Source organism: Rosa chinensis, chromosome 5 (genome assembly GCF_002994745.2).
Source record: "Rosa chinensis cultivar Old Blush chromosome 5, RchiOBHm-V2, whole genome shotgun sequence".
Taxonomy (NCBI): domain Eukaryota; kingdom Viridiplantae; phylum Streptophyta; class Magnoliopsida; order Rosales; family Rosaceae; genus Rosa; species Rosa chinensis.
In genome coordinates, this window is record NC_037092.1 from 75,498,531 (window position 1) to 75,522,870 (window position 24,340).

Genomic DNA, 24,340 nt, shown 5'->3' on the forward strand with positions numbered 1-24,340 from the left:
AGATTTGATGCAGAGATAGAGTAGTCTACATATTAGTTTGACTTGATCTTGAATTAATCTACTTTTATATCTAGCCAGTCTACTTTTATATCAAACATAGTTTACTTGATGTATTGATATATCAAAATACTGTAGATGTATCCCCGATATTTGAACAATATTCAAAATATTTCAAAATAAATGTTAAGTTTCCAATATATTTCGATATTTATCAAAATTTTCGTAAGTCTATAGTACCAAAATTTTAGAAGCTGAAATTTCAAACTTTCGAAAAAGAATACTAGAATAACATGTAATAATGGAAAAGGGCTAAAAACAATTGAATGAAGCCTGAATAACCACGTGAGTATTGTCATGTGGTGATTCAAATCAATAATATTATTTGAATTTAAAGGACACTATGGGTTGATAAAAAAAATTAAATAAACTAATCATGAACAAACACATGTAATACGGATCAATAATATCAATCAAGACTACCGCGTGGTATACCATTATAATGGACGGTAGAAGTTTTTCGTAAGATGATGCATGCATGATGCATTGCCTTATATAATTAATATTATCCTCTCCTTTAAGGACAAACCACTGCGTGACATTTTCGTTAATGATTCATTGATTTGTGAACCCACCAGCTTGTCAAATGTTGTTGCACGGAAATGCGAATATATCTATCAAGGCACTTGCAGTCCTTCACCATTCATTAGTTTTTCTGTTCCAAAAACTATTCCTTTAATCTCTTTTTTTGTCTCACATATCTCGCTTACTTCTCCATTGAACTACTTTAATGTGCTAATTAAGAACAAAACGAATAATAGATAATCTGACAATCTGTCGCAAACTATATATAACTCAGTCCAATAATAAAAGTCTCTCTTTGAGAGAAAATTCCGGAATTGATCCAAGTGTAACTATTTAAGAACTTTGAAAGTGCTCCTAAATTATCATTTATCTTTCTATTTATTTTATAAAGGGTGGTTCTATTCAAACTTCCTAATTTACTTTTTAGACCTCTCTTAATTTTTATAAAAATTTAATTCCCATTATCTCCCTCTCTAACAAAAAAAAAAACTGAAGACTAATGGAAGAGGCACACCACAACAATCTTCCTTCTCTTCCCATTCTCTTTTTGAAACTTAATTTTTCATTGAAAGGTGGAAGTTGATCGGTTGCTAAATACCATTCTTTATGAGATTTCAAACTCAGCGGAAGAAATTTATTATTTTCTTCTTATTGAAGCTTGCATATAAAGTTATAGGCTTTTGGTGCTTAATTGACCTTCGCTAATCATGAGAGGAACTGGGAAAACTTGGCATCTGAGGGTGACTTTGTGTGATTAAAGAAGTTTGAGCTTTAGCCTTGAAGAAATAGTTTGCTCGTGTGGCTTAATATTTCTCTCTTGCTTTATTTTTCTTTTGTCTGGGTGGTAGGCTGCAGTAGAATAAATTGAGCTCTTCTATCTATCAATTAAGAATTAACCATCCTCGTTGTCATTGAAGGTGAGAATTGATTCTTCAGCTCCTACTGCATCAAAGAAATTAACCGGTAAATTGATAATGAATGGTGAATGGCGTGGGAGTTTGATCGTATGCAGATGTAAAATGTAATATGCATACAAGGGCAAAATAAGAAGTTCAATGGTTTAAATTAAGAGAGGGGGTCCAAATAGCAATTCAAGAGGTATGAATAGAACTACTCTTTTATAAAATCTCATACATCCTATGATGTCGGTCAGCTCTAAACATGTGACCAACTAACAAGGCACAACTCACTGACAAAATAACTTATACACAAAAATTTACTAATTAAATTTACTTAACAAAAAATCAATTAATAAATACACAATTCACCAAACACATATACATAATACGTAGGTGGGGACGTGGGGTTCGTCTGCGATACATTACGTAAATTATTTTGGTTCAGATGTAGACTGACTCTATTAATTAGTAGACTAGTATGAAATTACTCAACTTCCCTATCAAACTAATTTACTTTTGTATTGAGTTTTTTTTTTTTTTTTTTGAGAGAATACTTTTGTATTGAATTAAGTCTACCAGCTAATAAGTTTACTTGATATACCGTACGTAAAACTATCCTATATTTTTTTTAAGAGAATACTTTTGTATTGAATTAAGTCTACCAGCTAATAAGTTTACTTGATATACCATACGTAAAACTATTCTATATTTTTTTTGAGAGAATACTTTTGTATTGAATTAAGTCTACCAGCTAATAAGTTTACTTGATATACCGTACGTAAAACTATCCTATATAGATGATTAGATATTCTTGGTCCATCAAATTATCCCCTGAATTACAAACATTAGTTACTGGGATTAGATCTCATAATCACTTAACCATGCAACATATTTTTACAATTAATCAAAATCAATAGATATTGCAAAAAAATAATTCTAAACAAAATCCTAACAGAAAATCCAAAAATTGTAAAGAGGAAATCATGGTTGCCAAAAATAGAGATTGGAAACTATGACTCTCCATTTTGGAGATTTAATTATGTAGCCATTTCTGCCCATTCACATAATAACATTATTTTCTCTGCATTCACACCCACCTCCTTCTTCCTCTTCGTCATTTCTCGCTCGCTCTTTTATTCCGATCACCTCCAAAAAATGGCCGACAGCGGAGTCGTCACCGTGTACGGCAAGGGCGCCATCTACGAGACCGGCAGCGCCAAGAAGTCCTCCTACCCCGTCAAAGTGGGCCTCGCCCAAATGCTCCGCGGCGGCGTCATCATGGACGTCGTCACCCCCGCCCAGGCCCGCATCGCCGAGGAAGCCGGCGCCTGCGCCGTCATGGCCCTCGAGCGCGTCCCCGCCGATATCCGCTCCCACGGCGGCGTCGCCCGCATGTCCGACCCTCAACTCATCAAAGAGATCAAACGCTCCGTCACCATCCCCGTCATGGCCAAGTGCCGCATCGGCCACTTCGCCGAGGCACAGATCCTCGAGGCCATCGGAGTCGACTACGTCGACGAGTCAGAGGTCCTGACCGTCGCCGACGACGACAACCACATCAACAAGCACGACTTCCAGGTCCCTTTCGTCTGCGGCTGCCGCAACCTCGGCGAGGCCCTCCGCCGCATCCGGGAAGGCGCCGCCATGATCCGGACCAAAGGCGAGGCCGGCACCGGCAACATCGTCGAGGCAGTGAGACATGTCCGGTCGGTCATGGGCGAGGTCCGTGTCTTGCGGAACATGGACGACGACGAGGTCTTCACGTTTGCCAAGAAGATCGCGGCGCCGTACGACATGGTCATGCAGACGAAGCAGATGGGGAGGCTGCCGGTGGTGCACTTTGCCGCCGGAGGGGTGGCGACGCCGGCGGACGCGGCGCTGATGATGCAGTTGGGGTGTGATGGGGTGTTTGTGGGGTCGGGAGTTTTCAAGAGTGGGGAGCCAGCGCGGCGGGCCAGGGCGATTGTGCAGGCGGCGACGCATTATAGTGACCCGGAGGTGCTGGCGGAGGTGAGCTGCGGATTGGGGGAGGCCATGGTGGGGATTAATCTCAGTGACAACAACGTGGAGAGGTATGCTTATAGGTCTGAGTAAGTGATCGAGTTGAAAGGCCCAAAGGGCTGAAACAATTAGATTTAAGAATTTGAGTTTGCCAATAGATACAAATTTCGTTTTGTGATTTGTTTTTGGATTTATTTCTGGGTTTCTCTTTGGTTCCTGTAGATGTAGTTGAGGCGAGAGAGTACTGTTAGAAACCATTGTCAATTGAGTTTTGAACTTGATTATTTGTCTTATAGCTTTTTTGCAAAAGAGATACATGATTAATCGGATGGAATTGCAAACAAGAAGCAAGATCTTGTGTATGAATGCGGATGAATGATTAGGAATGCTCATTATTAAAGATTCGGAAGTTTAGGACTTGACGTGTGGGAATGTAAGCTTCAGGTTTGAAAGATCAATCGGGGACATATATGGCGGTGTACATTCATGTTCTTCGTGGAACATATTCGTGAGTGTTTTGAGTAATAAATGGTTTGGCTTTTCCAATATTAGCTCGTAAAGGTGAATTGATGCACTTTTAGGCTTATTCCATGAGTAGTTAGGATTACTGATAACCAATTAACCACTGAGCTAGCTGGGCACAATACGAAGTTTAATAACTAGCCTTAACTTGTAACCGGTCCATAATCGTAGCCAAGTAAGCTGTAGAAGATTGCTTGTTGTTAGCTTATACAAGACTTTAAACGTACTGAGGCTTCAAATCTTTCCTAATGTTGTTAGCTCGTGGACCTAATGCAGCATCTTTTAGTGGCATGTTATATGAGAACATCCTTGTTTGAGTATCGGAATGGATAAATTGTTTGGTATCTGACCTGTTAATAGAAATGGCATTGACATGTAATAGATATTCGTTTCATAATCTCATCGTTAGTTAGCAGAAGGGAAGCATTACTTCAAAGTTTAGATGTCTGCTTCTTTTAGATACCACAATCTGCTTCGAAATGATCCTTTTGGTAGTCCTAGTTAAGACCTAGATTAGACTTGCCCCTCGAACTCATTGTGGAATCTGAGTGTTTGGTTTAGGAACCTTCCATGTTTTGGTTTTCTGACTTGCACGCAATATTAGTCTGCATTGAGACTACACCTGGTTTTTTCAGCTCGATTGCAGGGCTCTCTTCTTCGCCTCGTACATATTTGTAATAAGTCATCACAGCCTAACCTCGTATTTGCATAGATGTTTTAAGTTATTGTAATAACTAGTAAGTGATCTGCACGTCCCTTTTTAGTTAAATAAACTTTCTCCCGACACAAATAAGTTGATTATTAATTTTTTATTTAATAGGTGCATTTGAAAAGATTTAAAATTGAATTTGATTTTCCACTTAATCAAATTATTTTTAATAGAAGTTAGTATTGTTTCACAAATCACTAGCCAAATATAGAGTGGACTACGGGTAGGATTTATTGACCGGTACTTTATCGACCTATAGGCAGGGCCTGGACTTCTCATATTTGTGAAAGAGCCGATCATGCCCTACCTATTTAACACTTAGGGCTACAAAATCTGAGACTGGACAGTACTTGGGTCATCATATCTTAGGGCTGGCCATTTTACAGGTCTAACTGTAAGCATATATACTAAATATAATGGTGAAAACAGTCTATACCTTGAAGCAAGAATCATGGTTCAATCTGGTAAATTTTTGCAGAATCCTGGACTTAGGTTGTGTTTATGTATGGAAAAATACTTGCATCCGAACTAGTCAAGCTCATCCAAATTCTCTGGCATGGATCAGTCAGGCGCTGACATATATTATTTAATATATAAAATTTGCAAAAAATCTAAATTATTCAAGGGACCATGTGCTCTTCAACAGCCTCCCTCCTTCAATTCCAACTTTACTCTGCAAAAGTTATTGGCCATGGAACCAGTTGAAACAGAAGTAACCAATTATGTCATGATTCTTAGGAGTTTTTTTGAACATGCATGATCTCAGGAGTTGTTAAAATTGACAGGAAATTTAGAACCCAAGAGATCGATACTACAAATTTCTGAATTTTTGAAGGAAAAAAAAATGGATTGCATAGCAGACCTATGAACAATGGTATTCAATTCATATGAAATTATGGATGTGGAATTTTTTTTTTTTTTTTTGAGAATAATATGGATGTGGAATTATTAACTATAGTCTATGGGAAAAAAGAAAAAAAGAAAAAAAGAAAAAAAGCAGGAATCGAAAATATGAAAACCTAAACAACAAAACTCTCCACATTTTAGGATTCTAAAAAGAAACAATCCAAGAAAAAAAAACAAAAAAAGACGAAATTGAAGATCACGGGGTTGATAAGATTTTCCACTAAATTTGTGATCAATATGTAATTTTTGCAAAGAAAATATCAAAAGATCGAAGAAACCGTTGAAGAAGATGATAGGAAGCATGAGAGTATGCACGTGAGCATTAATAGCTTTGACTGCTTTGTCAAGTAAATTTTGAAATTTTATAAAATAAAATGTATTTTAAATAGAAATATATGTGTCAGTTTTTTATTGGTCCACACTAGAGAGTTTGGATGAGCTTGTAGATACCAGTTCAGATGCAAGTATTTTCCTTTATGCATTTGGCCCAAATTAGTCTAGTTCTAGGCCGTAATCTCTTCGGACTTTCAGTAATCATGAATTGAGGTCATAGCCTAGGTATGTCTTATCATCAAAATGTGAGGCCTATTCCTAGTTTGCAAGTAGAAGAAAATAAAAGATTCAAGAACGTGAGTTGATTCACCATTCAACTATGAAATGCATTTACATCTGGCTTTCCCATGTAATTAGCAAATGCCAGTGTAGCACTGTAGTGTTCCATTAATATTCTATTCTATGTAGTAGGTAGAATATTAAGTACATTTAGTCTGCGTATAATGGTAGTGGCCATACATTTATAATAAATTTCTACCCCGAGCTGTCGTGCACACGCCAACCACCGACACAACTGTTCGTGTTAACCTCTATATATGGACAACTTTGGGTCGTCATTCATCCATCTAAAAATCCTCTTCTTCTTCTTCCTCCTAAATCGTTTCTGAGAGAAACATAAAATAAAATTCGTCAGGGTTAAGTTCTTGTGCAAGAACTTGACCAGATAGTTGTATCCTCTAGATAGACGTCTGAAAACTACAGTACAAGTGGAGGCGAATTTCTGTCTTAGGTCATTGCATTGCAGACCTCTATCTGATCAAGTTAGCAAATTTAATTTCTATTATAATATAATTGATTTTAATTTCGTTTAATTGTTGTTATATATTTGTTTATATATATTCGCATTATATATTGTTTGTACATGCATATGCTGATTGGTTCTAACACTCCAGAAACATCTTCTCTTCGGGTATGGTAATGGCTAAACACTTATACAAGACTTCTACCTCGACCGCATGCAATGGAGCCCTAGAAACATCTTCGCAAAAATTCTAATATGGAGTATGAACACGCATTGGTAGAAAATATAAACTTCAGATTTTTGCGAAAGTGAGAGAAACTGGTTCAACACCAAAACGAGGAAGTAGTGACTATGATTCACACGACACAAATGATTTCATTTCATGTCAATCATTGCCGGAGTTACACCTGTAAGTCGATCACTCTTGTCTTATACTACAAAAACAAACCTCGTCCATGTTCAGATTCCATGGCTGTCAATTTGATTCCAAACACTTTACAACTCATATCTAATCCACCCTCAGTCAAATGGCCCACGACCGCAACAACCAGATTTGTGGTTGTCTCCTCAGATTTTGTGGATTTGGATTTTTCCGGTCATGGAAATCTTGTACTGTTCCCCTAAAGAACCTCATCTTTAGTCTTTAGTTTTTGCTATTACCATTTTGCCACGTCCACGGCCGACGTCGAGGATATGCAGACCAATTAGAAAGAAGATTAGTGCGATTAACAGCAAATAGGCTACAACCAAATATTATCAATGCGGTTAAATTAAGTATGCTAGGTAATCTCGTAGATGGAGCTTGTTAAGTCAGATCCAAAACCGTTAACAATTCTCGTTTCAACTTGATGCACAAAGTTATTTATATAATTTAGATAGATAAAAATAATGTATTAGATGTTCAAGTAAACTCTAATTTGTGTTTGACCCAAACTCTAGGTTACTTGCTCTAGTGGTAATAGGGTTAAATTATGAGGATCTAGATTCCTATTCAATGTACGATTACTTTCCTTGTATGATTGAGATTCTATGCATTGTAATCCTCTATATAAAGAGGTCCCTATTATCAATGAGAATACATAGCAAATTCCTCTCAAATTCAGTTTCTCTACAACACGTTATCAGCACGAGGCTCTAACCCTAGCCCTAAAAACCAAAAACCCTAAATCCCCGCAACATCTCCGCAGCTGCCCCTGCACCGACCTCGCGGCATCCTTGCAGCGGCCCCGCAACAGTCCTCGCGGCATCCCCACAACATCCCCGCGACATCCCCGCATTTGCCCTTGCAGCGACCTCGCGGCATCCTCGCAGCGGCCCGCAACAGTCCTCGCGGCATCCCCACAACATCCCCGCAGCTGCCCCTGCAGCGACCTCGCGGCATCCTCGCTGCGGCCCCACAAGAGTCTTCGTGGCATCTTTGCAGGGTCCTCGCGACATCCTCCCAGCGACCCTGCAGTATAACTGCACAGCCCAGCTAACAAATTTTCCGGTCAAGAATTCCGGCATCTTTTCAAGGTAAACTTTTCTAAAAGTTCCTATTTTTGAAGTTTTTCAATTTCTTCTTCTTTTTCTCAGGGACTTCCAACATCCCTCATTCTACCCCCCTTTTCTTCTCCATAGGGGAGACCAATAGCCGAACTGTGGGGGTTCGTGCTCACTCCAAGCTTGGAGCTTGTAGAGTCCTCCAAACTTAGAGTTTGTTGAGAAGAAAACGATCGACCACATACATCGTTGTTTCGATCTAATCTAAAACCCCTCTTGGAATTAGATTTTCTTGGAAGCGACTACGCTCAGAAAATCTCTAATTTCTTGGAAGCGACTACGCTCAGAAATTTAATAGTTTTTCGTGGTAGCCTTTTTCGCTCTGAAACTAACTCTAATCTTGTGTTGTTTTTCAGGATGAGTTACCTGAACAAGTTGAACTTTGTTCCACTAGACCAATAGCCGAACTGTGGGGGTTCGTGCTCACTCCAAGCTTGGAGCTTGTAGAGTCCTCCAAACTTAGAGTTTATTGAGAAGAAAACGATCGACCACATACATCATTGTTTCGATCTAATCTAAAACCCCTCTTGGAATCAGATTTTCTTGGAAGCGACTACGCTCAGAAAATCCCTAATTTCTTGGAAGCGACTACGCTCAGAAATTTAATAGTTTTTCGTGGTAGCCTTTTTCGCTCCGAAACTAACTCTAATCTTGTATTGTTTTTCAAGATGAGTTACCTGAACAAGTTGAACTTTGTTCCACTAGAGACAACTGGTGCAGGATACCATAGGTGGGTCCGAGATGTGCGCCAACATCTTAAGGCTGATAGACTTCTGGAAGCCATCCAAGAGCCTAGTCAGAACGTGCTCTCCATTGAGCAAGCTACTGCTTTTGAAGCAAATCAAGCTAAAGCCATCATTCTCATGACAAGGCACATGAATGACGCGCTCCAAAGTGAATACCTCAATGAGGAAGACCCAAGAAAGCTATTTGACAACATTCGTGACTCTCTGCTTCCTGATTTAGAAGTACGATGGCATAGCCTCCGCTTCTGTGATTTCAAGTATGTGCTTGATTATAACTCGGAAGCTCTTCGTATCAAGTCCCTGATGGAGTTTTGTGGCCAAGCCATAACCGATACGATGTTGATAGAGAAGACTCTCTCTACCTTCCCCGTCTCTGCCCTGATGATTTCAAAGAATTATCGGATTGATGTGAAAGCAGGACATATCACAAGGTTTCATGAGCTTATTGGTGCCATGAACGTAGCTGAAAAGCATGACAACATACTTGTGAAGAACTATAATGCTAGACCCGTGGGAACTAACTCTATTCCGGAGTCTAACTATAGTCGCGCCCCCAAGGGAGGTCGCAAGGAGCGAAACCCTAAGAGTAGGGACAATTCTAGACGTTCTGGTCTATATACTTGCCCTAAAGAGGAAGGAAATCACCAAGAGAGGCGTGCACGAAACCGTGGAGGTCAACGTGTGAAGAGAGAGAGAGGCGGAGCCTTCGGCTATGGTGGTGACACCACCAAGAGTAATAGTCGTCCAAATCATGCACTAAAAGCATCTCGATCAAGGGAGCCTGACCATAAAGATGTTTGTCTTCGATGTGGATCAAGTGGACATTGGGCAAAGAAGTGTATTGCATCCCAGAATGTTGCAAACGCATACAAGACGTATCGTGAAGCAAGGGAGGTAAATTACATGGAACAAGAAGATCAAGATGGCGATCTCGATCTAAGGGTGGAAGACTACAAGGATCAAGACCCAGATTCTGGCGATTTTGATTAAGTCTTTTTATTTTCCAAGAGATGTAGGCAATTACCATATTATTTTTGTAGTAGATGCCAATGCTATTAGTCTTTCTTCAAAGTAGGGGTACTCAATGTGAGTGTGATCTCTAGGAAGGTTTTGAGATAAGTGGTACTTAAGTGAGCCTCGCTCCACCGACATCTCTCTACTCACCTGGTCACATTTACATTGGAATTACCGAAAGGAGTTAGACGACTACCATTGTTTTGCATTAACTAGTTTATTGGATTAGATTTTATTTGGTTAAAGAAACGATGATGTAATTCTGTTTGGCTTATTAATAAAAGTTGAGTTCTTTTCTTTATGACTCCTTTTTAATTACGAGCTTTTCTTTTAGGAATGGATGAACTACAATGTCTTGCGGATAGTGCGACTACGCACACCATTCTACGACATAGACAATTATTCTTAGAGATGTTGCCTACATATTCCTCTGTGACTACTATGGCTGAGCCATCAGGTTTAGTTTAAGGATATGGAATTGCCCAATTCCTATTGCCAAATGGCACCTTGATTAAAGTCACTAAAGCTCTCTACACTCCTAAGGTAAATCAAACCTTATTGAGCTTTAAAGATATTAGAACCAACGGATTCTATGAGGAAACGCATAGTGAGAACGGAAAGGAGTTCCTTTGCATTACCTCTAATGATTGCGGACGAAAGCGCATCTTAGAGAAGCTTATGTGTCAATCTAGTGGACTTTATGTCACTACAATTCGACCAATTGAATCCAATAATGTCATAAGAGAAGATCTCTTGGATTCAGACGCATATTGGCTTGGCATGACCGACTGGGACACCATGGTCGTGACATGATGCTCCGTATATCAAAAACTTCACACGGACATCCATTCTTCAGAGTGAGAAGAAGCAAGAATCGAAAATTGATTCCTGGACTTAGTAAGATCGCAACAATTGCAGCTTCTGGCACTGCAGCCGTCTTGGGGCGCCATAGGGCTACCCAAGTCCGATGTGATGACGCCAGGATTGCCTCTCCTCGTGGCCATGACGCCACACACACCAATTTCCATGGCTCTAATGCCATGATGGGAGATGTAGTCACACATTTTGCTTCTAATAGCGCTACAGATGCTCAGGCCCCACCAAAATCCTCATTAGTTGCTTCTAAGGCCCCTCCCTCATTTTGCAAAGCCTGCTCCTTCGAGAAATTAGGACCGAGACCGTCCTACGCAAAGGATCCTACAATACTCATTCTGTTCTTACAGAGAATCCAAGGGGATATCTGTGGACCAATTCAACCATCATGCGGACCTTTTAAATACTTTATGGTATTGGTTGATGCGTCGACACGCTGGTCACATGTCGCGCTATTGTCCACTCGAATGCTACTTATGCTAAACTCCTCGCCCAGATTATCCGTTTACGGGCTCACTACCCAGATCATCCTATTAAGTCAATTAGACTTGATAATGCTGGGGAGTTTACATCAAAAACGTTTAATGACTATTGCATGTCACTGGAGATTGATGTAGTGCATCCAGTTCCCCATGTTCATACCTGTACCTACATGTGCCAGAACGAGCATAATTAGCTATAATGAGCCACGCTCATTGTACCGCCAGAGGTACCGACTCCCACCAAGGGGATGACCTGCAAAGGCACGGCCAGGCACGCTACCGCTTAAGCCCTGGACCGCCCCAGATCACCGCTGACGCGCCGCGTCAATATAGCATCAGAAGCTCCAGATGCTGGGAATCGAAGCACATCAGTCCCACATCGGAAACAAGAAGAAGATCAACCTCTTCCTCAACTATAAAAGGTTCTCTCCTCTCTCCTCATTAATTACGCAATTACTACTCGTTTATTGTTACGCTGTCCATACAGTGACTGACTTAGGCATCGGAGCAGTGAAGACCGCCCAGCTCGGTCTCCCTCTGACGCCCTGTCTATTGTGTTGCAGCAAACAGGAATCATCTAATCCTAGGAGTAGCGGTCCGCCCACCGGACCCACGTTAAGCAAGGTATCTGCTACCGCCGGACTTGAGCATTAACATTGGCGCCGTCTGTGGGAACCCTTGAACAAGAGGTCATCCTGCCACAATCACCATGACTAACGACAACGGGGGAACGCTGAAGAGCAGGCAGATCAATCCGCCATTCCCCAACCCACCAACCCAGCAGTAGGCATCAACCGCGGGTTATTCACCACCCCGGTCAACGCCGGCGGTGAGACAAACCCAAGTAGCAGCCGCCCGCCAGGCCAAGACCTCGCCTCCCTATATGAGTTGGCACTGGCGGATCTTCACAAGGCAAACAGAGAACGTGAACAAGAGCGCAAGGAAAAGGCCGAAGCCCAGAGGCAGGTGGCCACGCTTGTGTCCCGCTTCGATGAGCTAAAGAAAATGCTGGAGGCAATCGCCAACCCGGCACGAAGTGAGCAGTCACGAAGCACCAGGCATAGCCGACCCAGCACGGGAGCATTGGTACCAGCACCGGTCGTACACATGTAGGTCCCGCTGCGCCCACCAGAGCTAGCGGAAATGGGACCACCCCCTGCACCCCAGCTAATGTTGGAACAAGAGGCGGAGTCATCACTGCACACCCACCGCTCGAGACCTCGGGTGAGAACAGAGGGAAACCCACCCGTTCCCAGGCGAGGATCAGTTCAGCGGAATACCCCGCTAGACCCCGCCGGCGATGCAACCGCTCAAATACTGGAAAAGATGCAGCAGTTGGAACAACGGTTAATCCGGGCGGAATCAGGCACCCCGGCACCAGCTTCAAACCCACTTTTCGCGGCCAGCCAGGACCATTTACCGCTGCAATTTTGCTGGCCGTCAGACCGGCGTATGCAAAGACCCCTAAAATGTCACATTACAGCGGTAAGACTGATCCCTTCGTCCATATGGACACCTTCAAGAAAGTCACCAACAACAAGAGATTCGATGACGCCACCATGTGCCACTTGTTCAGTGAAACGCTGGACAATGAGGCAATGAATTGGTTCTGCGAATGCCCGTCGGGATCCATTGACTCATTTCAGGCATTATCGCATGCTTTCCTTTCTCGGTTCATCCTACTGTCCGCCGGGCACCACAACACAAGCCAACTGTTCAACGTCAAGCAGGGTATGGAGGAGACACTGAAGGCGTTCGTCACAAGGTGGCGAGCGGCAGCATCTCAGTGCCGTGATCTTGATAAAACAATGGCTTCGGCGGCTTTTAAGCAGGGACTCCTCAAAGGGCCATTTCTCTATCACCTCAACTACAATCACCCAAATGCGGTATACGACCACCTCATGAGTGAGGCGATCATTCATGCCCAGGCAGAATTCATCACATATGGGGAGACCCCACCGCCACCAGCTGCGCTAGCAAAGTCGACACAACCCTCCTCCAGTCAGCAGGGGACCGCTAATAAAACCTCCACACCGCCAACTGACAAGAAGAGAGAGTGGCAGCAGGGTCAGAACCAAAACAAGCGGCAAAAGGACCAACACTACAAGGGAAACCGCCCATCCCATGGGGACAACCGCAACAAACATACTGAGTCTTCCCAGCGGTATGCAGTATTTACAGTCCTCACGGCTTCGTATGAAGAAATATACAATCAGTGCTAGGATCAGATCCCACCGCCGCCCCCGGGAAAATACCCAAACACAGGAAAGCCAAGAAACACCGGCAGGTGGTGCAAATACCACGTGGATAGCGGTCACAATACCAACAGCTGCAACGCCCTCAAAACAGCCATTGAGACCTTGTACCGTGACGACAAGCTTGAGCAGTTCAAGGTGCGCCAAGCACCTGTGATCGCCGATATTGAGCCCATGGGCCGCATCAACACAATCGACGGAGGTGCTCCAATCACCAGCATTTCTCACAGAGCTAGAAAGCGTTATGCTCGAGCTAATCACCCAAAGGAAGTCTGCAACATCCGCTACGAAAGATCCACCAAACTCCCAAGGTCTGGTTGGGAACCCATTACCTTCTCAGAGGAGGAGGAACGGGGAGTACATCTGCCCCACGACGATCCTTTCTTGATCGACGCTATTCTAGGCAAAATGTCGGTGGGAAGAATCTTGGTTGATAGCGGCTCCGCTGTCAACGTTATATTCAGTGGTTGTTACAACGACCTTAAGCGGAACAGAAAATTGCTCCAAGATCTTGAACCACTGCTCAGCTTCTCCGGTCACGTCACGCAACCGCTAGGCTCTGACTATATGCGGCTCGTTATGGGTACTAGTCCATGTATGGCTGCAATACATACGGAGTTGTCGATTGTTTCAGTTCATACAACGCCATCATTGGTAGGCCAGCGCTCAACAAACTCAAGTGCATCATCGCCGGGTACATGCTGCTCATGAAGTTCCCCACACCCAACGGCACAGGATGTGTCAGAGGAAGTCAACAATTGGCACGCGAGTGTTATTCTACTACCATATCACAATCAGCCCGCCGCCACGAGATCCTAGCGGTAGGCAGTCAGGCACCGCCACCAAACATTTTTGAGGACCCCAGGGAGGACGGAAAGAAGTATGTAAGGAAGGAGCCGGTCAACCTAGAAACATCACTGAGGGTTGTCAGCATCTCGGACGGTCCGCATAGGCGCTCAATTGGACCCAAAGCTGGCGGCGGAGCTCACTCAGTTCCTATGTGACAACGCTACAGTCTTTGCCTGGTCATATGCAGACATGCCAGGTATCTCCCCTGAAATCATCTCACACAAGTTAAGCATCAAACCATCCTTCTACCCTATCAAACAGAAACGCAGAGCCTTCGACGAAGAGAAGTACCGCGCTATCAGAGAGAAGGTTGCCAAGCTCCAAGGCATTGGGTTCATCCGCCAGGTCATCTATCCCCAGTGGATTTCCAACCTGGTTATGGTAAAAAAGGCAAGCGGCAAGTGGAGGATGTGCGTCGACTTCAAAAACCTTAACAAGGCATGCCCGAAAGACAGCTTCCCACTACCTCGCATCGATCAACTCGTCGACGTAACCGCTGGACACGAGCTTCTCAGCATGATGGATGCTTTTTTCGGTTATAACCAGATCAGGATGCCTCCCGACGACCAGGAATGCACCCTTCACCACCGACAAAGGCCTGTATTGTTACAATGTGATGCCTTTCGGTCTGAAGAACGCGGGGGCAACTTATCAGCGGCTGATGAACGCCATGTTCGCGGAACATCTGAGCAAGATAATCGAGGTCTACATAGACGACATGTTGGTCAAGAGTATAAAGGCCAGCGGACATGTGGCAAATCTGAAAATCATAATAACCATCCTCTTGGCCTACGGCATGCGCCTCAACCCGGAGAAATGTTTCTTTGGCGTCACCGCCAGCAAATTTCTGGGATATATTGCCAGTGAACGGGGCATCGAGGCTAACCCTGACAAGGTACAGGCCATCCTCAACCTGAAGGACCCAGAATGTAAGGTGCACGTCCAATGCCTCCAGGGCAAGCTAACCGTCCTGTCTCGATTCATCTCCAGACTGACTGACAGATGTGCCCCATTTTTCAAAGTCCTCAAAACAACCCACAAGAAGGTCATCGATTGGAACCCAGAGTGCCAGGCGGCGTTCCAAGACCTGAAGGAATACCTGGCGGCAGTTCCACTCCTCTCCATTCATGTCCAAGGAGAAACATTGTACATTTATCTAGCGGTGTCTCAGTCAGCGGTGAGTTGCGCTATCGTCCGGCGAGAGGGCCAGGACGAGCTCCCAGTTTTCTACGCCGGTAGGGGCATAAACGAAGCAGAAACACTGTATCCTCCTTTGGAGCAGCTTGCTCTCGCACTCATCGTTGCCGCCAGACGCCTCCGCCAGTACTTCCAAGCCCATACAATCCATGTGTTAACCAATCAACCACTGAGACAAGTAATGCAGAACCCTGAACATTCGGGGCGCCTCAGCAAGTGGGCCATTGAACTCAGCGAGTTTGACATAGATTACAAACCACGAACCGCCATGAAAAGCCAGGCGGTTGCAGACTTCATCGCTCAGCTCACCGAGCGTCAGCCTGAAACCAAGATCGATGTACCGCCCGGAATGGAAATAGTTACAGTTGAGGAGCAGGCTCCCCAAAAATCAGACTGGAACCTACACTTAGACGGTTCAGCTTGCTCCATGGCCAGCGGCGCTGGAATCATCTTAACAGGACCAGGATGGCTTAGCGTCGAATATGCGTTGAAATTCAACTTCAAAGCTTCGAACAACATGGCGGAATATGAGGCACTCATTGCCGGCCTACTCCTCGCCATTGATTCAGGGGCCGACAGTGTCAACATCTTCAGCGACTCTCAGCTAGTCGTCAACCAGGTCAACGACAGCTTTCAGGCCAAGGATCATCAGTTAGCGGCATACTTAAGGTACGCCAAGACGCTGCTCAAGAAATTCAAGTTCCACACCATCACACAAATCCCCAGGGAAAAGAACACCAAGGCTGATTCACTGGCAAGACTGGCAACCGCCCAACCACACCAGAGTCCAGCGGACACAAGGGTGGAGTCTCTGGACAGGCCAAGTATCAGCAAAACCCTGGCAGAGATCTTCAACATCGAGGCCAATCCTAGCTGGATGGACGAAATTATTAAATACAAGCGCAACGGGACATTGCCAAAGGACAAGATCAAGGCGCGACATCTCCAGCGGACAGCAATCTGTTACAATATACAGAGCGGCAAACTTTACCGCCAAGGCTCCACTCACCCCAACCTCCGTTGTCTAACCCCAGATGAGGGAAAGGTCGTGCTGGCAACAATACATGGCGGGGAATGCGGAAATCATTCAGGCGCCAGATCCTTGGCCAATCGCACAATGCGACAAGGCTACTTTTGGCCTACGCTCGGTGATGACGCCAGGCGAATAGCAAAATCTTGTCACAAATGCCAACAATATGCTGATCTACCACATGCCCCGGCGGAACCTCTGTCGGTTATCGTCAGTCCTTGGATTCACTCAACGTGGGGCCTGGACCTGATAGGAAAGTTCCAAACCGCCAAAGGGCAGTTCAAATACATCATTGTCGCCATCGACTACAACAGCAAGTGGATAGAGGCGGAACCTTTGACGGCAATAACTACCGCCAAGGTAATTCACTTCCTCTGGAAGAACATCTACTGCCGCTACGGTGTCCCGCACACAATCATCACAGACAACGGCACACAGTTCAACAATAAGGAACTCATCTCTTTCACCGCCAACCTGGGCACCAAGATGCGTTTCGCATCCGTCGCTCACCCCCAAACAAACGGCCAAGTCGAAGTGGCAAACAAGATAATCAAGAAACTGTTACAGAAGAAGCTCGACAAGGCCAAGGGTTTGTGGGCGGAGAAGCTCCCGGAAGTTCTATGGGCCATCAGAACAACCCCAACTTCCGCCACAGGTGAAACCCCATTTTGTATGATGTTCGGGACTGAAGCTGTCCTGCCTATCGAGGTAACCCAACCTACCGCTAGGATCGAAAGCTACTGCCCTGAGACCAACAACGACGGCGTTAACCTCGACAGGGATTTACTAGAGGAAAAGCGAGACGCAGCCCATTTGCGCAATCTCCAGAACAAGCAACGGGTATCGCGTTTCTACAATGCCAGGGTCAAAGCCCGCAACCTCCAACTGGGGGACTGGGTAATGAAGGAAGTCATACCACCGCCAACAAAACTCCGCCCAACTTGAGAAGGTCCATACAAAATTGTAGAGGTCGTTGGCCCAGGCACCTTCTACTTAATGGACAAGGATGGCGTCACAACGACCCACCCTTGGAATACCGAACACCTTCGGTATTACTACAAATAGTCATACCGCTACCCAAGAGCATCTTGACTTAGCTAAATTTTTGTTCAATATTTAGCTAAGGGAAGCTACCCAACGGGTACGACCCCGCTTTTGTAAACGCTGTTCAGACAGCTATCAATGAAACGAGGAATTATTCAAACCATTGTTACTAAGTCTAGCACTGAGGGCAACTGGCAACGCCAGTCAGCGGACTACGTCTGCTACATTATGCACTTGGACCAATTTTAATTCCTTTAATGTTTCATTCATGACAAAAAGCAAGTATCAAGACCTCTAGCGGCACACACATTATCACAAACAAAAAGAAACACAGTAGGAATTTGGGTGCCAAAAAATTTCATTTATATCCCAAACTGAATTACATCATTCATACCTCAGCGGCTACAAAAACTTTCCTACTCCTATTCAGGGGTTGGCAGGGTTGGCGGGGTTAGCGGGGTTGGCAGGGTTGGCGAGGTCGGCTCCGCTACCTTCGGTATTTCCACTGGCGGCCTGCGGCGGATGGGAGCGGCTCGTCTGGTCTGACCCTCGGGCTGTGGGGCTGGGGGTCTCTATTGTGCCATCCGCCCGGGTGTGGGCCGCCAAGAACCCAGCGTGGGACACCTCCGACTATGTAGGCATCCGCTGGGAGTCTTCTGGAAGCTCGCCACTCTCCCCGCTACCCGAACAGACTCCAACACGACCAAGGGCAGCAGGAGGAGTGGTACTTGTTGTCGGCGGAGCTCCCTTGGTTGCCTGCACGACCGGCATCGACGCTTTCGCCCAGTCGATGGCGCCCTTCTGCTGCAACATCTCCACATTGGCCAGGGCACCAGCCTTCGCTGTTTCAGTCAGCGCCTTGTTGTACTCCGCTGACTGCTTGTATGATTCAACAGCAGCGGTTGCAGCATGGCTCCCCTCAGCCTCCAGCCGAGCGACTTCACCCTCTAGCCGCTTGACCTCAGCCTGTTTGGCGGCAGACTCCCGCTGAAGGATCTCAACCTTCTTATCCTTAGCGGCCACCCGATCCCGCAGCAGGGACATGTCTTGCTCCAATTTGGCGACATGTTCATTCCGCTCCAGGTGCCGCTCAATGGCAACATTGAGCTTGCCACGGGCGTCTGCCGCATCGCAGTCGGCCTTCGTCAAACGTTGCTCGACGTCAGCCAACTGTTCCCGGGTCTTCCCCAAGTCCCTCTGTAGACCCGCCACCTCCTCCCTGAGCTCCCGCTCAACCAAAGGTTGTTTTGACGCCGCCTAGAACATCTCATGCAACCCAACGGCGACGTGCCCAAAGGCTGTGCTGAAGGGCGACTCGCTGACGGCGGTCGACCGAACAATTCCTTCCAAGCCGCTGAACCCCAGCCGCTCGCAAAGGTGATACAGGAACTCCCGTTCACCGTCGTTGAGGAACTCGGCGTAAGCGGCAAAAGAATCCAAGCCGCTCGTACCCGCCGCTGTAGCCACGTCAGCGGGAGCCTCGGGCGGAGCCTGCCTTGACTTCTTCGGCTGCTCGCGGGCCCCAGTGACCTCCACCTCCTCCTCTTCCCCGCCGGAGTCGGGTTGACGGCGTTTTCTCTGAAGGGTCCGCGTACCTCCAGCAGCGACAGCCCTCGCACCCCCCTCGACGGCTCCAACCCCACTATGGTTACTCCCTCCGTTGGGTGCACCATTTTCTTTGGCACCCCGCGTCGTATCGCAGGAGCTCTTTCCTTCCGCGGCGCCGCCTCGCCACTCCTCGCCTGAACAGCGGGCAGCCCGTCACCACCAAGATGAGAGTGGTGCGGCATTGGCAGCGCCACTGGAACCTCTGATAGGCTCAGCGCCAGCGTGTCGGGGTCCACCGCCGTTTTTTGCGCTGCCAGCCAGGAAGCGTACATGGCCTCCTGGAAGTTGTCTATTTCAGCGCGGTCCATCGCTTTCTTGAAGGAGTCACGGCTGGCCTTGTTTCCCAGAGGAGTCTCTACAAAGGTACATAATGGCAAGCCGGTCAATATGAGGCAACATCACAAAACATGCAGTTCAGCGGAGAGTACTTACCAACAGCACGCGTCAGTTGTTGCGCTACCAGCAGCTCCCACCCAGTGAGGAGACGGAAGTCCAGTAAGTTGCGATTCCGCCAACAACCCCTGATGCGTGCTACGTGGCACTCTTCCTCACGAGTCAGGTTGTACCGCAACCCCGCTGCACAAAAAAGGTCATTATCAGTAAAAAAAAGAAAAAACAGAAACCCCGCCAGTCATGTTCAGAGGAAACGACAAACAACCTCGGACGGGCTGAAACTCTGACTTAATTCTAAACGACGACTCCCCCTCGTTAGACCCCACTTGGTACTCCCACTCCGCTGTGGCGATGCAAAACGAACCCCGTCAGTACGACATTGAGTCCCGCAGGTTCTCGATCAGCTTGGGCGCTCCTTGGCGACGACTGAGGTTTACCTGCCCTCTACAACCCTGGCGCTTCACGTACACCAGTTCGTAGAAGTGTAATACCTCCGCCATGGTCGGTCCTTCGCAACCAGACAACCGCCACATTGAGTTCAACGCCAGCAACAACCGCCACATGTTAGGGCACACTTGCCCAAAGGCGATGCCGAACTCACACACCAGGATCTGTAGGTTGGGCACCAGAGGTAGGGTAACTCCCTCGCGGAATATAGCCTCGTGCACCGCGGCGTGGCCCACGGGCAGAATCGAAGCCTTCTCCTCTACCTTCGGCGGACGCAGCTTCACCACGCCGGGCAACCGGAACACCCGCTTCAGCCGGTTGACGACAACCGCTGTCATCCTACCTCCCGCCTCGTCAACGGGGGTGCCGTCCTCGAACACCCAGGCCGACTCGGTGTCCTCTCCCGCTGCACCTCCTCCGCCAGCGGAACCGCTGGCGGTACTATTACTTTCTAGTCTCTCTTCATGCAGAGTATGTGCAGCGGCAGCCTCCCCCGCCCTAGAACTCTCCGGACGGGATGAACGATCCATATCTATGTCCCACAGAATGGTCTGTAGCGGCTCGACCTCTAGCGGTTCTGGCAGTGAGGTTCCTGCACGGGCAGACGGACGCAACGAGTCAATAAAATTTCTATCCGCCGCGCTGAACGACACTTCAGATCCGGAATCCTCACTGCTCTAAATCTCTATGACGTCGGCCATCCCAAAACCCTAAAACCCAAATCAGTTAGCTCACACAAAGATCAAACCTACCCCTATATCAGTCAGTGCCCAAGAACATCAAGAACACTCAAACCCAGAAAATGCCAAAACAAGAACAAACGCACTCAAACCCAGATTCGACCATCTAGAAAAGCCCTAACAACCCCAATTCTGTCAATCAGAACCACCTTTCCCCCGAACACACCCTCACAGTACGTCGACAAATAACATATCACAGAAACACCCAAAACCCAGAAATTCACCGACGCAGACACCCAATGAAACAGGGAAATAGGCCAGAATACCAACCTTAACAGTGGAAGCCTCTGACAGCAGTGTGTACACTAGTCTTCGAAGCCGGAGATCGTCGGTTTTTCCACGCACGAAAACTCGCCAATATCACCTCACCTTTCTTCTCCGATCTCAGACACAGAACACTTGAAGACGACGAAGGCACAGTTCAAAGTTTAGAGCAGTGCCAAATATGCTACCTTCCCCCCCTTTTATGTCAACGTCAAACAATCCCACGCCGTCCGTTTAAAAAACGACATCAAATGCCAGCCGTACACGTGTCCCACAACTGCAGTTACTCTCCGGATTAACCGAGGCGTCGCCTCGGTTACGAAATCCATTATTACTCGACATTAATGGCGAGGAGACGGCTCAACGAAGGAGGCACGCCTCCGCACGCTAACCCTTTAGGGGTTCGCCACGTGTCCACCACCATCAGGCGAAGCGTCTAGTAGAAGCCACAACTTTTGGGCGGAAGGCGCCAAGTGTCGAAGTCCGCTGAGCGACACCTCGCTAGCGGAACTTCTCACTTGTCATCTTCCAAGTATCGAAGTCAGCTGAGCGAAACCCCGCTAGCAGAACTTCTCGTCATCTTCCAAGTATCGAAGTCCGCTGAGCGAAACCCCGCTAGCGGAACTTCTCACTTGTCATCTTCCAAGTACCGAAGTCCGCTGAGCGAAACCCCGCTAGCGGAACTTCTCACTTGTCATCTTCCAAGTACGGAAGTCCGCTGAGCGAAACCCGCTAGCGGAACTTCTCACTTGTCATCTTCCAAGTACCGAAGTCCGCTGAGCGAAACCCCACTAGAGGAACTTCTCACTTGTCATCTTCCAAGTACCGAAGTCCGCTGAGCGAAACCCCGCTAGCGGAACTTCTCACTTGTCACTTTCCAAGTATCGAAGTCCGCTGAGCGAATTCCCGCTAGAGACTTCCACTTGACAATTTGCAAGGGGCAGCCTCGGCTATACGTGGCACTGCCGGCAGAACCCCCTCCATCTTGCAAACCCCGTGCGTTGCTGAGCGCAGTTCCGCTCAGTAACCACCGCCGAACACGTCTACCCGACGCTGTTTCCTGCTACATCCAGCGGGGGGTATCCGCCAGCGGCGAATCCCGAGGCTACGAATCATTCTAACAACGACCTCCACGCTGCGTTACGGTCAGATCGTCCCTACGGGACACGGGGACTTGTCAACAGTCTATGACGACCCTGATCAGGTACGTTGACCCCCGCCACTTGGGTACTAAGATTGGGCTCGCTACCCAACACCTTCTGCTCCGTGCAGCTTCCCCTCAACAAACAATTTGCCGACCATCTGGAGGTCCGTCTTGGCTAGGGAGTGGGGGACTCCCTGGCGGGCCTGGCAGGGGCCCACCCGAAAGGGTATAAAGCGTTTGCTCAGTAAATCCATGGTTAACAACGCACTGACGCTAATTATGCTGTTGCAAGTCTAGCGGAAGTAACGCTTCACACCGCCGATCAACTCCCCAACCAAGATTGCCCTCCTTGACTGGGGACTTGGGGGACTTGTACCTACATGTGCCAGAACGAGCATAATTAGCTATAATGAGCCACGCTTATTGTACCGCCAGAGGTACTGACTCCCACCAAGGGGATGACGTGCGAAGGCACGGCCAGGCACGCTACCGCTTAAGCCCTGGACCGCCCCCAGATCACCGCTGACGCGCCGCCACGCGCCCCGTCAAGATAGCATCAGAAGCTCCAGACGCTGGGAATCGAAGCACATCAGTCCCACATCGGAAACAAGAAGAAGATCAACCTCTTCCTCAACTATAAAAGGTTCTCTCCTCTCTCCTCATTAATTATGCAATTACTACTCGTTTATTGTTACACTGTCCATACAGTGACTGACTTAGGCATCGGAACAGTGAAGACCGCCCAGTGCGGTCTCCCTCTGACGCCCTATCTATCGTGTTGCAGCAAACATGAATCATCTAATCCTAGGAGTAGCGGTCCGCCCACCGGACCCGCGTTAAGCAAGGTATCGGCTACCGCCGAACTTGAGCATTAACAATACCCAAAATGGTCTCGCAGAGGCTGCTATCAAACGACTACATATGATAGCACGGACATTGGTTATGCGCACCAATCTCCCTGTTTCTGCTTGGAGATATGCAATATTGCATGCAGCGACGCTAATTCGTCTACGACCCACTGCAACCCAATCTTACTCTGCGTTACAGCTAGTGACTGGATACGAGCCTGATGTCTCGCACTTATGCATTTTTGGGTGTGCCATTTATGTGCCTATTACGCCGCCACAGCGTACTAAGATGGGTCCACAACGACGAATGGGCATTTATGTTGGATATGAATCTCCAACTATCGTCCACTATCTTGAACCCTTGACAGGCGATCTCTTTACCGCTAGATTTGCGGATTGTCACTTTGATGAGACAGTTTTCCCATCGTTAGGGGGAGATAAGAACACAGATGTTCAACAGGAACGACAGGAATTGTCGTGGTCTATCCCCACTATGTCTCATCTCGATCCCCGTACCGCACAGTCTGAACTTGAAGTGCGACGAATAATCGAGCTCCAGAACGTAGCAGACACTCTACCTGATGAGTTTTCTGATGTTGCCAAAGTGACGAGATCACACATACCTGCTGCAAACGTGCCTGCAAGGATTGATGTTCCAAATACTGGACATCACGCCACTCCTGTGACACCAGGAGATGGCGCCATTGCCCAGCATGGCAATGATGTGGCGTCTATGGCAGCAGGTCTTGCAAGGAAGCGTCGTAGACCATTTGGTTCGAAGGATACTCGCTCTAGAAAGAGAGCGAATGATGCACAAACAAATCCTTTGATCATCGATACTCAAAATTCGTCCCATGAGAATGTTCTGGATTATGGTTATGTCCAAGAGACATCATTGGGGGATGCCTCAATGTCAGAACCTATCCCTGAGAACGTAGAGATTTCTGTAAACTACACTAGTGTACAAGGGACGTGGGAAAGAAACTCCATCATCATTGATGATGTATATTCTTGTATTCTTGTATTCAGTGGCGCTTGGGATTATTGAGACCGATGACATCGAACCACGCTCTGTTGATGAATGCCAACGTAGAGCTGACTGGCCAAAATGGAAATATGCGATCGAGGCAAAACTTGATTCTCTAACGAAAAGAAAGGTATTTGGCAATG

The 24,340-nt window shown here is 46.8% G+C and overlaps 1 protein-coding gene across 1 annotated transcript; it reads left to right on the forward strand.

Moving 5' to 3' along the window:
* The first annotated feature begins 2,517 nt into the window (after positions 1-2,517).
* On the forward strand, positions 2,518-3,833 carry LOC112168247 (probable pyridoxal 5'-phosphate synthase subunit PDX1). Its single transcript, XM_024305367.2, has one exon. The coding sequence runs from the start codon at positions 2,637-2,639 to the stop codon at positions 3,573-3,575; it is 939 nt and encodes a 312-aa protein (XP_024161135.1). The 5' UTR covers positions 2,518-2,636; the 3' UTR covers positions 3,576-3,833.
* Positions 3,834-24,340: the final 20,507 nt, after the last annotated feature.